The sequence below is a fragment of the Egretta garzetta genome, unplaced genomic scaffold, assembly GCF_000687185.1.
Source record: "Egretta garzetta isolate BGI_Z169 unplaced genomic scaffold, ASM68718v1 scaffold70, whole genome shotgun sequence".
NCBI classification, from domain to species: domain Eukaryota; kingdom Metazoa; phylum Chordata; class Aves; order Pelecaniformes; family Ardeidae; genus Egretta; species Egretta garzetta.
Genome location: NW_009258539.1, coordinates 2068743 through 2084114, shown reverse-complemented (window position 1 = coordinate 2084114; position 15372 = coordinate 2068743). Strand labels below are relative to the sequence as shown.

Here is a 15372-nt window from a genome sequence, read left to right as displayed (position 1 = left end):
CTGAACCGGGACAGCCCCAGAGACCCTCTTTTCTTGTCTTTGTATTAACTGGTTTTCTAGTCTCCCCTTTTGACATGAGATTTCCCTTGCTGTAGGCTTTTCTGGTGTCGACCCTTGCAAGTGGCGGGTAGTTTTTAAGCTGATTCTGAAATACCTGTCCATCTGCTGAGGACTGCCATTTCATCTGTCCTACCTGCAGCAGCCTCAGTGCCAGGTTGCTCCTCCCTTTGAGGAGAGGCAGTCTTTTGTGCTGGTCACAGCCACGTGGGTTGCCCAAATCATCTGCTACCACCCAGCCAAAGTGCCTTTCCTGGTGATGTGCCTGCCCTTCTCCAGCTGAGAGACCTCTTGTTCCTTACCCAAATGCCCTTGGTGCTGGGGACGAGGGCTGCCACCTGGTCAGGGGATTCGGGTCTTCTTCTTCTTCTTCTGCCACTGGCTTCTGTCGCCAAGGAGTTTGGCAGAAGCTTCAGCTCCCGCCAGGTGCCCATGAGCAGGGAGAAGCACGCAGCCTCCTTCAGACTTCGTGCTGGAACAAAGTGTTTGGGGAAAAAGCATCAAAGGATAGCTTTATTATAGGTGAAGTTGTTTTCTGATTTTTAAACTGTAGCAGTTTTCTGGGGTGGTTTTCTTTCTATGTCTGATAAACCCCGCTTGAAAAATGGCACGAGTGACTCCTGACAATTAAGAGGAAGCTCTGCCAGCTCTGGAAACACACTTAAAAACAAGAGGGAAGGGCTAGTTTGGGTGTCTTGTTAGGTTTGGAAATGCATTTGCTTCCTGAGAAAACTGCTTCAGATGTTACGCTTTTCATCACTCACATGGGCTGTTTTTTTCTCGCCCTCATAGATCAAGGATACTTTCCTTAGGACATATACTGAAGCAATCCAGAATTACAACAAGAACGATGAGCGGAGCCATGCAGTGGATAACGTACAGGAAAGTGTAAGTCTAAAATTGGGTATTAAAAATTAATAAATAAAGAGAGACAAAGCATAGGTTTGGTCACAGAACATGAAGTGTGGATGGCTCAGTCTGCAAGCTGTACATTGCAAGCAAAATTAGAGGCTGACAAAGCTGATCTAAGGAAAAAGTATGCCCCACTTGCTTGTTGCTGGTCCCAGATCTTGAATGAGATTTAGGACCCTGTTTTATGAACTGAACACCTTGTTCTTAAGGGAATCTGTCAATAGACGTAGATTTGAGCTGGATGAGACAGAATTTTATGATCTAGCATCCTGTATCACTGACAAACTGCAGCAGTTCTCTTCACAAGCACAAGAGGCTGGCAAAGGAGCCCTAGTGAGTTAAGGGAAAAACTTAGGAAGGAAAAGGAGGTGGACAAATGGGCTGTTGAGGTCAGCAACGAAAGCTGTTCTCCGGCCATGCTGGAGGGATGGATTAGTTGCTCGGTGGAGGAGATTTTCTGACCCACGGGGCGCAGTAGCAGGGCAGTGAGAGGTTCCCTTGCCTGCCCCCAAAGGGCACAGGGCACAAGCAAATGCCACAGCACAGCCACAGTAGTTGGAGATGCCAACCACAAGGGACCAAATCCACCAACTTCAACACAGAACGATAACATTCACATTTAAATTCCTACTGGAAACTGTACCATAGGAAGAGGCTATCCCTTCAGCTCATGATACATTCTATGAGCCAGTTTGCTTTTCATATGACTGTAACTTGCTGAATGGCTGAAATTTTAATGTCATTGTATTGATGACTTCTAGATCTTCTTCAGAAATTACAACTATCATGTTGGACCCCTCAGCGGGTTTGAAACTAAGCCTCTAATCTGGCTTCTCTGGGTTAGCAGATCAGTGCGCGTCTCTAAACTGCATATATTCTGCCATCAAACTGTCTGTTTGCCTAATGTTAACCTGTATTTTGAACTTCTGATTCCTTGGAGTTATCTAAACTAAATAGTTTTGAGTAATTGTTCAGTGTTTCTGTCGTAGCAAAATGTTCATTTCATTTGCAGATGTTTTTTACAGGAACTGCATCTATAAGTCCTTCTCATGCAGAAAATTCAGCATGTACCCCATATTTTTGAGTGACTTCTAGCTTAGTATCTAGAGCAGGACATCCTTGCCAACTTAGGATTTTTCAGCTGATTTCATAGAGACATTCTGTGAACATATGGTCTCCTTCTATTCACGGCTCAGTGAGTTTTCCTAGAAATTATTTTGGTGAGTTAGAGAGGCTTGCTTCACCTCAGCAATTTGTACTAGTTTCACCCTGCATGTGTTACATGTAATTCTATGTAACGCCTTGGGTTTTTTAAGGACAGTTTTTTTGACCACATTGTGAGGCTCTGCCTTGAATTTCCAGGATTGTCTTTAATCAAATAAATAAATAAGCAAAGGAAATAAACAAACAAAAAAAAAACCAACAGACCTTCAACTAAAAAAGTTGGCTTTATGGCTGGACTTCTGTCAAATGTTACAAATAATAGCTCTGCCCATAAAATACCCTTTTTTTAGTAGGTCATCTTTTCCCATCTTCTGCAAATGACATTCCTGATACTTTTGTGATAAATGGGGCAGGGGGTGGTATCTACTTTTCAAAACTGGAGACAACCTGTCTTTATTTTGGTTAGGAGCTTATTAAGCAGTCAGCGATGCTTCTGTCCTAGTTGTAATTCTGGTTTGTTTGTTTTAAATCCACCTCTTGTTCCTCGTAGCTGAGCTGCTGCGGCATTCAGAGCTACACCAACTGGAGCACCAGCCCTTACTTCTTCAAACACGGCATCCCTACAAGCTGTTGCATGAACTCCAGTGACTGTAATACTCAGGATCTGCGCAACATGACTGTGGCTGCCACTAAAGTAAACCAGAAGGTACCAGTAACGTTGTGCCGGGGGCAGTTGTTACAAACCCACCCAGTACCCCAGCGGAGCGTGTGGCTGCTTGCGTTTCAGGTCAGATGCTTGGTTGATAACGTGTGTATTGGGCTGGAGTGATGGTAAGGATGGGCTTTGCCTCCCGCTCGCTTTCAAATTCTTTAAGCTGGCCTTTCTCAAATGACCAGGTGCAGCAACATTTCCAACGAGGAGGGGATTTGTTCCCCTTCCTCAGAGCAGAGGTTTTGGCATGGCACTGCAGACAGGGGCAGTGCTGGCCGGGTGCAGGACCATGAGCGGCACGTGTGCTCGACTCCCCTTGAGGGTTAGGTCGGTCAGCACTTCTCCGCTTCTCTACTGAATGCAGTGGGGTTTTGCTGAGGACACAGACATAGCTGGGTGGAGGGAAGGACAGGTTTTACTCTTGCTTACGTTCCAACAGCAATTTCAGTGCTGGAGCCTGAGTGTCATCCCAAACAGAGAAAACACAGGTGATGGACAGCAAGCGTTGCGGTTGGCTGGCGCATTTACAGTGGCTCTTCAGCAGTTCTTCAAGCGGATGCTGCTGCAAGCATAGTGCAGCCAAAGTGACCCCTCCCCTGAGGTCACCTGAAGGAGCAGGTTGGGACAACAGAATAGGGTTGGGAAAGCAGGTTGGGAAAACAAGGAAGAAAAGGAATAACTGGAGAATAAATATACAGAAAACACAAAGAAAGGGAGGAATAAAGAGAAAAAAATGCAGCATATATAGCAGACAGTGTACCGCAGAAATACAACTCAAGTTACTGCTTTAAGTCCTAGTGCATCATGAATTCCTTCTTTCTCGCTTGAGATTTGCAAGAGTGGCAACAGACAGTTTGTTGGTGAAAGGAATACTGTGGCCAAATAGTAAGTTGCAGCATAGCTTAGTCAGACTTAAGGATTATTTTCTTTTCTCTTTTTGTTTTCAGAGTTGAATTTAAAAAAATAAGTAGAAGTCCTGAGTAGATAGCAGGGGAAATATGGAAATGCCTTTCTGTCTTCTGCTTCTCTTTTTCACCTCAGTCACTGGTGAATCAGAAGGTTGGAGTGGTGGCTGACCACAGCCTGAAACATCTTTCTTTGAAAACCAGTCAAGTGGACAACATTTTCTAGAGTGTATTAAAAAAAAAAAAAAAGATGCTAGAGGGTTATTCTCCACTAAGACTTTCTTTTCTGTAATAGTTTAATGAGAGCCACTTGCTGCAGACGTATGTGGAACGTTAGTGACGTCCATCTGTTATGAAACTCACAGTCGCCACCAGCAAAGCAACCTTGCTGGGTCACCTGAATATGAAGGCTGAGCCACTCCATTCAGCTGCACTTTGTGAACTTGTAGTAACTTCCCGTTTCTGTAGAAGTGGGAAGGTGGGATGGGGTGGATCCAGGGGATGTGCGGTATGGCCAGCATCCCCTGCAAGCAGCGTGCCTCCTGGGCAGCCCATCCTGAGCCCCCGCTTCTGCCCACCTTCCCAGCAGCAAAGCTTTCTGGTGTGACTGGTAGTCTGCCAGCAGGTCCCACCTTGCCAGCTCGGGATGGCCACACACTGGGAACCTTTCCTGGCTGCATAACTGAGCGGGTGCCATTTGCATTCCCACCACCACTCTGATGTTTCCCCAAAGTGCCGGGCTTGCTCTGCACGCTCTGCCTGCACCGAGAAATCCCTGTCTAGTCGTGAGTTCCTCTTGGCAAAGGCTGCCTGCAAAATTGTAGGAAGCAGCTGAGGGGTGAATGAGCTTGTGCTAGTCCAGGGCTAGTAACTTACCAAGCCGTGCTTACTTCTAAGCGTCTCTCCTGTGAATCCACAACTTGCCTGACAGAAGAGGAATGGTGATTCCTCAGGAAGCAGTTGACTTAATTACTTGATTTAATTATCTAGGGGAAGTTTGAATGTCCTGCAACATCTGAAAAACCATGTCCCATTTTCTGAGATAGTCATTTGTAATCGAAGGTTGTAAAGATTCCTGTTTAGCAGTTGTGAGACCTGAGAGTTGTGCCAAATGTTTGAGCAAGGTGGGATGCTTCCGAAAGGGGCATGAGAATAAAAAGCAAGCAGGAGGAAATGTTGCGTGGCCCTGTGCTTTCAATTCAGATAGGAAGCAGATGTCGTTGCCTCTGACCCAAGCCCCTTGCTCGTCTTGGAAATAGGCACTTTGCTCTGTGTGCGTTGGAGAAAAATGAAAATTCATATTGTCTGTGTTGTGGAAGACCCTTGTTACTGTTCCTGTAGATAAGTACATTTGGAATACATCTTTTTGGGGATCCTGCAAAACTATCAGTAAGACAAGTTCTTGATGAGCTAATCAAACTACTGGAAATTTATGAGGACTAATGATGAACTATCCAAAGAGAATTAAACTAATGATCCAATCGCAGGACTAAAAGACAACTTGCCTGGATTTTCTTTGCCAACTCTGCCACTAACTTGCTTAGTGACCTTGGGTAAATCATTTAGTCTCTCTGTTTCTTCATCTCAGATGCGGCTAATACCTAACTTTAAGAGCTGTCATTATGATTAGCTAATTAATGTTCATACAGTGCTTTTAATCTTCAGAGCTCATTACCAACAAATCTCAAGAACTACTTCTCTGTGAAATCTTAATAAAGGAACAGATGCATGGACTGAAGAATGATCGGACACTTGCTAAACAGTCACTTCTGTCCCCTGAATCGGCACCCAGATGTGTGCACACAGTGCTTCACTTCTGTACTGTATCTGTGACTCTTGGGTGCTTCTTGCACTCTCGTTTTGTGCACAGTAAGGACTGAGCAATTAAACCATATTTATGCAATGCACTTCAGGAAATAGATGATTGTGATTTGGGAAAACACAGTCTTCAAGTGAGGAGAGTGATCAAAACTATCTCCCTTTCATGTTTTTTAACGAGATATTCTGTCTCCCTCCAATTACCATTGCTGTTAGATGTTGCATCTCTTGAAGGCTGTTGAACAGAACAGATTTCAGAGGAGCTGGGAGAACATTAAGCCATGCCAGACAGAATGAAAGCACTGCTTAAGAAATCTAATCTCATTTCATAACATGTAAGACACGCACAACTATAGTTGCTTGATGTGTTAAATAAGCAAGCTCAAATGTGACATACTCTACAGTGCTGTAAGACATAATTAGAGATTAATATGTACACTTAAACATTTCAGAACTGAATTACAGCTCTGCTGGTCCTCAGCTACTATTAGGTTTACCACTTCATTACTGTCAGGATTAAATAAAATGTCTTCTGATATTATAAAAGAGGTTAAAGAAATGGTACAATTTAGTTTATGAATGCCCTGCCTCTAACAAAGGACATCATCCTTTACTTCTAGCTGTTATTTCTTACAAGTGTCCAATGCTCTGAAGTCATGTAAAGAGTTCCTCAAGTGTTTGCAGAAGGAGGGCCAGTATGGATGGAGGGGGAAGGCGGAGGCAATTCTCTTTTATGGGACAGGAGTCCAAACTGAGAAAGGGAACTCACTGTGATTTTTGGTTTTTCCAACTTCTGATAAAGTGTATAAAGTTATAAGATTAAATAAAACACCCAGAGACTGGCTTTACACTGAGAGTGATGTTGGTCATTTGAGGAAGCGTGGCAAAAAGGGCCAAGAGATGGCTTTGGATTGTGTGGGCAGATAGGTTAGTAATGAAAGTAAAAATAGACATTATCCTTTTTTTCTTCAAGTCTTGCATCAGTTGTTTAGATTCATTTAGACACCATGAACTGGGAAAGCTAATTTCAAACACTTTTTTGAGGGGTAAAGTAGGTGTGGGGAGAAACTTGGCAAAAATTACCATACTGAGGGGGATACCTCAAAAAGCCCTATCCAAGAGAAGGGCAGAAATGTGTATGAATCTTCCGGCCCCCGTGTGGGCTATGAATTGAGGCACGAGGAAGCAAGTCAGCTGGTGGAGTCAGGGTCTGAGTTAGGGAGAGAAAATTGGGTTTGGGGAGCAGGACAGGGAATTTTATGTCCAAGAGCAATGAGCCAAGAAACTTCATACAAAACCCTTGATAAACTTGGTTATATGGTTTAAAGTTAGGTACTACTCAGTACCTTGCATGCTGTCCTTGGACAGGCAAAGGCAAGCAGAATGCCTCACTGGACGCCTGAAGCATGCTTGTATTAAATATCTGGTATATTAGGAGATCAGCATCATTTATTCATTTTTGACACCCATGTTGTATTATAACATTACCTTATATTGTTACTGGTTTGGTTTCAGGTCAAAGCTATGTTAATGTTTTTTAAAACAACGCGAATGGACTTTCTTTAATAAGACCTATAAAATTGAGTGCAACATTACACTTAGCTTTTAGAAGTACTGAAATACATTTGTTTCTAAAAAGATCTGGTTTTGCCACCACTTTCCATCACTCACTCAGAATTGCTATTAAATAAAAAGGTGACATTGCTGGAAATTACAGCAAAAATATTGTCTAGCCCAAGTCCATTTTAAATGAGAAATTTGTATGTATGCATTCGTGGCAGGGAAGGTCGATACAAGGAATGATTATGTTTGTTTTCCAGGGCTGTTATGACTTGGTGACCAGTTTTATGGAGACAAATATGGGAATCATAGCTGGAGTGGCTTTTGGGATTGCGTTCTCACAGGTAAGTGCACAAACGTTTCCCTTCCCCCCTTTTTTTCCCCTCTTTTTCTTTACCTAGACTTCAAGGAAGGAGGGATTATGGAAAGGGACTGAACCCAGCATGCTCATTAGTGCTGAGGTCATCTGTTCATTGATTTTCTTTTTTTCAACTTAAATGAAGTTTCTCCTTGGGAATATCAGTTATGGTTGAGCTAATGACTAGCTCAAGGAAAACAACTTGTCCCTCCACTGGGTCAAATAGAGGTTAACCCAATAAAACATTGGCTTAAATGAAGCATAAACAGCTAAGAAGACAAATAGCTTATCCGTTGTTTGAATAGGCTTCTACCTTCTAAGCACTCTTATTTTTTCTTAAAGGAGTCTACAATTCAAATAAAAGCGTGCCTTCAGGCCTCCCGATCCTGGACCTGGAGCCTGGAGGGGGCACCTGGTTTTCATGGCCAATTTTTGTTTGTTTGTTTGTTCCTTTTAGCACTGAACACTGAGCAGAAATCTGCCAAAATCAGATTATTAAACCAAGTCCTTGCCTGCCCCAAAAGGAGTTTGGCATGGGAGGGACAAGAGGAGAGCTAAGAAGGTGTTTGCTGCTGCCTGATATTCAAACTACCTGTACCTAGACAGAAGCTGGAGTCAGACTCTTTGCAGTGGTGCCCAGCAACAGGACAAGGGACAATGGGCACAAACTGAAACATAAGAGGTTTCAGTTCAATATGAGGAAAAAATTCTTTACTTTGAGAGTGACAGAGCACTGGAACAGGCTGCCCAGGGGGGCTGTGGAGTCTCCTTCTCTGGAGATATTCAAAGCCCACCTGGACGATGTCCTGTGCAACCTGCTCTGGGTGAGCCTGCCTGAGCAAGGGGGTTGGACTGGATGATCTCCCGAGGTCCCTTCCAACCCCTGCCATTCTGTGATTCTGTGAAACTAAGGGTCTGGTCAGAATCTTCTGATCAAGAAGAGGCAGGAAAACACCTGCATCTTTCAACAAGATGCTCCTTTATACTAGTCGCTTCGCATGTGATGGCAAGGATTCATCTGGGAACATGCAAAAAAGAGAGAGAGGGAAACGTGGGCAATGTAAAAGTGCTTGCAGAATGGTTCAGCAAAAATGCACAGCAACGTGTATGATGCCTGAACCACTTCTACCTAGGAGGCCAAGAGTACATCATACAACTGCAAATGTCGTGTTCTAAAATGATCATGCAACTTTAGTTTGCTTCATTCACACAATATTAAAAATCTGGGTCCTGAGGGAACACTGAAAATATGAATATATCTGTTGAATGACTTATGTTTATCTGGTGGTTAGAAAAAATGAGGTGCTAGGAAAAATTATTTGACTTCTTCTTAAAACTCATTAATTCTGTTAGCAAGCTGTAGGTTAAAACTGTGCTGCACTGGAAACAAGTGATTTGCCAGTGCTGTTGCTAGCGATGGGCAAGTGAAGGCTGTGGCTGCCCTCTTGCCCCTCCTGCCCCTCGTGGTCAGCCCATGCTCAGCTGCATGGTGTTTTAGTCACGTCTCTCTGAGGTTTAATTTGCTCAGCGGTTGCAATGGCCTCCAGGTTCTTCAGAGTAACTGCCCCCGAGCCGTGTGGAAAATGGCCACCACATCCTCTCGGTCAGTGTATGCACAACCTGAGGGAGCCCTAAAAGTGTTTGGGCTCAGACTACCCGACTGCCCTGCCTTGGGTATATCTGGAAACCTGACGCTTTCTAGCTTAGGTGTTAGATGTGAGAAGCCCACAATTTGGCTTGTCAGCCTGGTTCATGTGGGCGTAAACATTGGTTCGCCATACCGCCAGCCACCCCAGAGCAATGCGTGGGTGTCAGGCCTTTGGCATCCAGAAGTGGTAAAACCACCAGTCTGGAGCTGTTGGTGTGTGGAGCGTGGAAAGGGTTTGTTTGGGTTTTTTTTTTAATAGGCTATTCTAGTTCTTGTTGAATGGTCACAGTTGTCTTGATACTGTTCTCCAACCTTGGTTATGACTGGATTCCTGCTAGAGGACTCTGATCTCTAATTTCATTTTGGTTTCTAGACAGCCGGAAGGCTACAAAGCATCTTTTAAAACGCTTCACGTAGAACTATGCAAAAAAAGAATGGGATGAGTAGAATGTTACGATTCATATGCTGCTGGAGCAAATACCTCAGTCAGGACCAAGGCTACCTGAAAGCCTTTAATGGGTGTATTGTGCGTGGGATAGGCACAGCGCGATGTTACCTTGACCGAAAGTTGCTTGCAGCTGGGAGGGAGACTGCAGGAAAAGCGCAGCTGGAAGTGTTAGTATTTTGGCACGTGCCGGGATGCTTACCCTAGGTCGCCAGTCGTTTGTGAGCCTGACACGGGAAGGCGGGCGGGCATCGCGTGGTCCCTGCAGCGGGGGCCCTTTGGCACAATGGCAGCTCACGCTGCCTGATGGCGTGCGCCCCGCCACCAGCTGGGGATGTCGCTCCCCTGCCGGAGCGCAAGGCTCTGGCACGCCGAGTCGATGCTCAGCTGCTCGAGGTGTTGGCAAATGCGTAGAAAGGAGAAGAGAGGGGATGCCGAGGAGAAAAATGCATCTCCCCTGGGGTGTGAAGGATAGAAGGCGGGCGGTTATCGTTTACTGCCTAATCTGTTTTTGCTGGACCCAATTAGGGAGGGTGTTTACAAATTGATTTCAGGTTAACCGTGGCTGGCAGTAATGCCAGGCAGCGCTCCAGCTGTAGGCGAGGCTCCGCTGTTCCCACTGAGAATAGGTTTATCCTACATAAAAGACAAATTAGATCATGTTGCTCTTCTACAGTAAAGCACACTCAAGGGCCTTCCTTTCACATGATTTGTTAGGTGTTGACTAGCAAGGAGAATGTGCTGATTCCCAGAAATAGGGAAAGTTGATGTAATGGCATGGCGCATCTTACAGGCCTGGCACAGACCTCCCAATCAGAGTCAGAGTTTTAAAAAAAAACTGCTGTGTTGCTGACATTGACTGCACCGCTTCTCGGGTTCGAAATAATAATAATAAAATGCAATTTGATTGTTTCTGGAATCAGATGCCAATGCTGACTTCCAGCTGGAATAATTTCAGTTTAGCAGGTGCTCTTCAGAGCAGAAAAATGATCGCTGTGTTGTGCCCAACAGAGAATAAAATTATGCAAGTGGCATAGATGATAGTTTTGCCTAGATAAAACTACAGCACAGGCGTTGGCTTAAGGGGCACAAGAGGCAGGGTTTGGGGGAGTGTGGGGGGGTGTTAATAGATTGTGGTTGCATTAGAGTCCCTGAGCAGGGGAGTCTCAGTGCAGTGCTAGGGCCAAAGTATTCCTTTTGTACTGAAGGACTGGAAGCCAGGTGCTCTCCACATGCTCAAAACCAGTTCTTGAGCAGGCACGGGTCCCATCATGTGAAGATATGTTCTCATGCAGCTACCGTCCCTCTCTACAGTGCAGCATCCACCCTCCCTCTTTACTGTTAACATTAATGGTGCAGACATCCTCTACCTCGTCTGCTGCAACTCCTGTTGGAGTATAGGGAGGCTGAGACCTGGCCCTAGCACAGGATTACACCTCATTCACCCGTTGAGCCAGGGTTAGGGAGTGGGATCCATATCAGGATCCAATATGTGACTTGAAATCTAATATAAGACTGATTTTGTTGCTTCTAAATATCGATCACTGTGAATTCGGCATGGAGACAGGACCTGTGCCGGAGGCATGCCACGGCACAGGAGGCTGACTCAGGTTAAGAGATTTGTGACATGGAATATTTGCTGTCTTCTGAAACAGAGGCAGGGAACCTGGATGCTTGAAGATCTGCATATTGAGAATATGGCAAGGTAAATCGTTCAACTAAACATTTATTCCTGATGGATAAAAAAATTCCAATTTTAGCTTACCTGATCCACTGATGAATTCCCAGTTAGTTCAACACATTTCTGTTTATAGAAATTCTCTCAAAGAATGAGGAATGGTGAAGGTACCAAGACCCAAAACAATATGGAAATTCAAATTGCAGTTCAGTTTCTCTTCAGTATAATAAGATGTAATAAATATGTGATGCAGGACAGCTTCCAGTCAAGGTTAACTCCTGCAAAATAACAATATTAAAAAGCCAGTTATGTTTGTGATGGGAGAAAAGATTGCTAGGAAGTTGCTGTGGATGGATTTCAGTGGTCAGACCTGAGATATGCATGAGATGGTTGCTAGAAACCATGGAGAGATGGAAACACATGCACTGCATTCTGCTCTCTGGAATGAGCTTTGGCCAATGGGATGGTAATAAAGAAGACACACCTGAAGGATATGGGTTTCCCAGTGCTCTACGCCACATAATTTGTCAGCATTTTCGAGTTTCCTGCGGCAAGACCAGAGGCACCAAGACAAACTCCCAGTTTTCCGTGTAATAGTTCAGAGGACCAAGATAATCTTAGGAAAAAAAGAGAAGAAAGGGGGAAAGTGAGAAAGAATACAAATGCAGAATCAGCTCTCAAAAAACTGGGACGATTAAAAAAAATAAATTACTATGTGGATAAAAGTTGAGATGGGGCACTTGAGAGACAATGGGAGCGAAGAGAAATTAATGCAACTTCTAGCAGCTCGTGTCTTTGCGGGGATCCTTTTATGCCGATTCCTCTGGTTTTTCAAAGGAGCTGCAGGGGCCTGCTGCACAATAGGATCAGGGGCTTCCTTCGGGGTGAAGAGCCGAGGTGGCAAGTGATCAAGCAAATGCAGAGAGCAAGGAGGGGGTGTGGAGAGCCCTCATTTGTGGTTCGCAGACCGGGAGCCTCTAACCTGATTTAAATGCAGAGGAGTGTAGTTATGACTGTAATGAAAGAGCAGCGTGAGGAAAATTCAGCAGCTTAACACAGTATCACCTCTTCTCGGCTACAGAGGGACAGTACTCTTGTGGTTAAATGTGGAAGTCTACACACCTTGGAAAATACATGGTTTTATATGTGGTCAAAGTACTTCTAAGATATTTATTACGGCTCTGTTATGTCCTGGTAATAGCTAGAAATGCTGTATAAAATGGGTATGCAATGGCTCCATATGCATGCCATTATTTTTGAAATACAGAAGTTTAAGATTATGGTACTATAACCACTTAAATGCATAAACCAGTATATGGTCAGAGCCAAGAATTAACTAGTGGGCCAAAGATCAGAAAGATACATTCATGCGTAACCTGCCATTCGTCTTACCAGTGACTTAGGTAAATCAAAACATTGTCACATGCTTGCAAGCCCTGCAAAGCTTAGAAACGCTGATTATTAGAGTAACAGCCTGTGTAAAACAGAAGAATGCCTAATTAAAGGTAGCTGGGGAGGTCTGCTACGGCTGAAGGGGCAAAGAAAAGCTCATGGTTCCCTATTTGTACAGGCTGCCGCATCTTTCCCCTTGTAAACCTGATAGGAGCAGCAGGTTGCAGCCAGGAACAATGGCAGCTGTAATCTGAGTGCTCATGATGGGAAATAATAGGAACCTCATGGCACAGGCATTAAGAAAAAAAAAGTAAACGTGAATGTATGTACGTTGTTGGCCATTGTAGAATGAGGGAGCAACTGATTTGGATCTGGGATGGGAACATAAATAGGATGAAATGTGCTGCAAAGTTCACCTTAATGCAAAATGCAGTAAGGCGGAGAAGTAACCTCTGAGACCAGCTGAGGAAGGCGAGAGAAGGCTGAAAGGCACCGCAAACACAGAAAAGGGATAGTGAAGCGGGTGGGGCAGGGCCACCCAGAGGCGCTTACTCTGTTCTGCCTGTCAGAGAAATACATACCAGGGATGCGCTATGGGAAATCTCATTCTCCAAAACTGAACTGAGCTAAAGAAACATCGCATGAGTAAGCAGTGGGAGCGTTAAAGACTCTCTAGTAAACCTGCAGAATGTGGTGGGTTTTCAGCAGCACTTCCCAAACAGCCAAATTGATCAAATCATCCTCCTGGTGACTGGAATATTTAAGCGTGGAAATCCATAGCCCAGCCAGAATACGTTGGCATCCTCGTTGTCACCGGTCTGTGGACTCATGAGCAAGTGCATGAGCTACCAAATAAGTTTCCTGCTGGAACATCCATCTAGAGAAGTTTAGTAGAAAAGGCAACCAGTTCATTAAAATGTCTTCTTGGTATCAAGTGAGATTTTCAAAAGCTGAGGAGGGTTTTCAGCACCTGCTTCTCTTTTGGCAACTGTGAAAATACAGCCCCCAAAACCTAGAAGGTTGGTCAAGAGGTGTTATCACCTGTGCCCCATGTCTAGTTATAACCAAGGCAGTGTCATCCTTGGTATTTGGTGCCAAAATCAGGGGTTGCATGTGGGGAACGGTGGGGATTCATGCTGCTTTTAAAGGTGACTCCAAACCCTTTTGAGATTGCCAGAGCAGTCCTGGTGGACACTGAAACAGGAGAGGGAGGGGTAGCAGCACATTTCTGGCAAATGAAGTGTGTCTTGACCAGAAACATGACGTCTTAGGGGCAGAAAATAGTTTATCCAGATTTGAGGTACCCTGGATTGGTCTTGCTCTGGGCTGATGCCAGCCCAAATCAAGCAATTGGCTGGTAGAGAAGATGTAGCTTTTGACGATGATGGCATAAACAGGGAGCACTGACAGTCTGGGGAAAGGACACGCAATCCCAAGTGTGAAGTAGAAGAAGGAGCCAGTTTGGATGCGCAGCCAGCCAGGCGTTATCTACACATGCTCTGCAGAGTCTGAGGGAGCTCCGCTGCTCCCAAAAAGGTTGTGGTCCCCCTCCTTAAGCATGAGGCGGGCCAAGGTGGTGCCCTGCGGGCACAGGCGAGCCAGCTGGAGCGGCTGTGACACCCCTTGCTTGGAGTCAGGTCCAGGGGAGGCTGGTCCGTCTGCAGAGATGGCCCTCTCGCCTCACCCCCGTAGCCGGGCATGAGCTGTAGCAATCTGGGTGTGCTCATGAGTTAATTAATTGACCAATCCAAATGAGAAATGCGAGGTTGAATTATTTATGGTATATTAATGCTGTTGGCACGTGCAGGAAACGCTAACAAACTGCAGTAGGCAACACGTTGAAATGACTGAGTGCTTATTGACGAGTGGAAGCCAGGGATCTGTTTTCAATAATCTGAGTGACAGCCAAGGGAAATAGTGAAAGAGGGGGTTTTTTTATTTATTTCCCGATTTATAATGCTCATTTCTCCGGCACTGCATCATTTGTAAAGAAAGCATAACCACTCTGGGGCATTAGGAAGCTTTTTCCCAGGACACTGTTAACAAAGTTAAGGGGGCCGCCAGCTCTCGGTGGTGGTGGGTGGTGGTGAGGGATCCAGGTGGAGCTTGCGAGTGAACCGCATCGGGTAGCGTGTGGATACCCCCGCCAGTTTGCCCATCCGTGTCCGATTCCACCAGGCAACGACAACGGGTTTGAAAAGTAGTAAAAAGGCGTGCTGTCGGTCAGATAGACTCTGGTACCAACCGAGAGGAAGATCCAACGAAGACAGACAGGAGATTTTAATGCTGTTTTTTCTGATTAGAGTGGTCCTTCAAACAGGGCATAACTATGTTGCGCATAACAACTGCAGAACATGAAATGTTTGCTTACCATGGCCTCTCCTTTGCTCTGCGTTCATTTAATTTAACTTAACTTCTACTCTACTTCTATTCTTGCCCGCAACAGTTGATCGGGATGCTGCTGGCATGCTGTCTGTCCCGGTTTATTACTGCTAACCAGTACGAGATGGTGTAACAAGGTGAGCTTTCCCCGCTTTCTGCGCAGTGTGCTACAGGCGCCGCGGCACGTTGTCGTGGCTGCGCTGCTTCTGCTGAAGATAGCGGGCAAGTTTTAGATGCTCAGCATGTTCACCGAGAATTAAGTCTTCCCACGGGATGTTTTGCTTTGGGATTTTCATCCCAGTGTTCTGTCTGGTTGAGAAAAAAATAAAAGGGGGAGGGGA

At 45.0% G+C, this 15372-nt stretch overlaps 1 protein-coding gene across 1 annotated transcript in view; it reads left to right on the top strand.

Annotated features, from left to right (window-relative positions):
- TSPAN7 (tetraspanin 7) overlaps window positions 1–15164 on the top strand; it is an 18937-nt gene extending 3773 nt beyond the window's left edge. Inside the window, exons 4-7 of the mRNA XM_035901909.1 lie at window positions 850–945; window positions 2684–2839; window positions 7389–7472; window positions 15096–15164. Coding sequence (XP_035757802.1) covers window positions 850–945; window positions 2684–2839; window positions 7389–7472; window positions 15096–15164 — 405 coding nt within the window. The remainder of the gene's footprint in view (window positions 1–849; window positions 946–2683; window positions 2840–7388; window positions 7473–15095) is intronic.
- The last annotated feature ends 208 nt before the right edge of the window (window positions 15165–15372 follow it).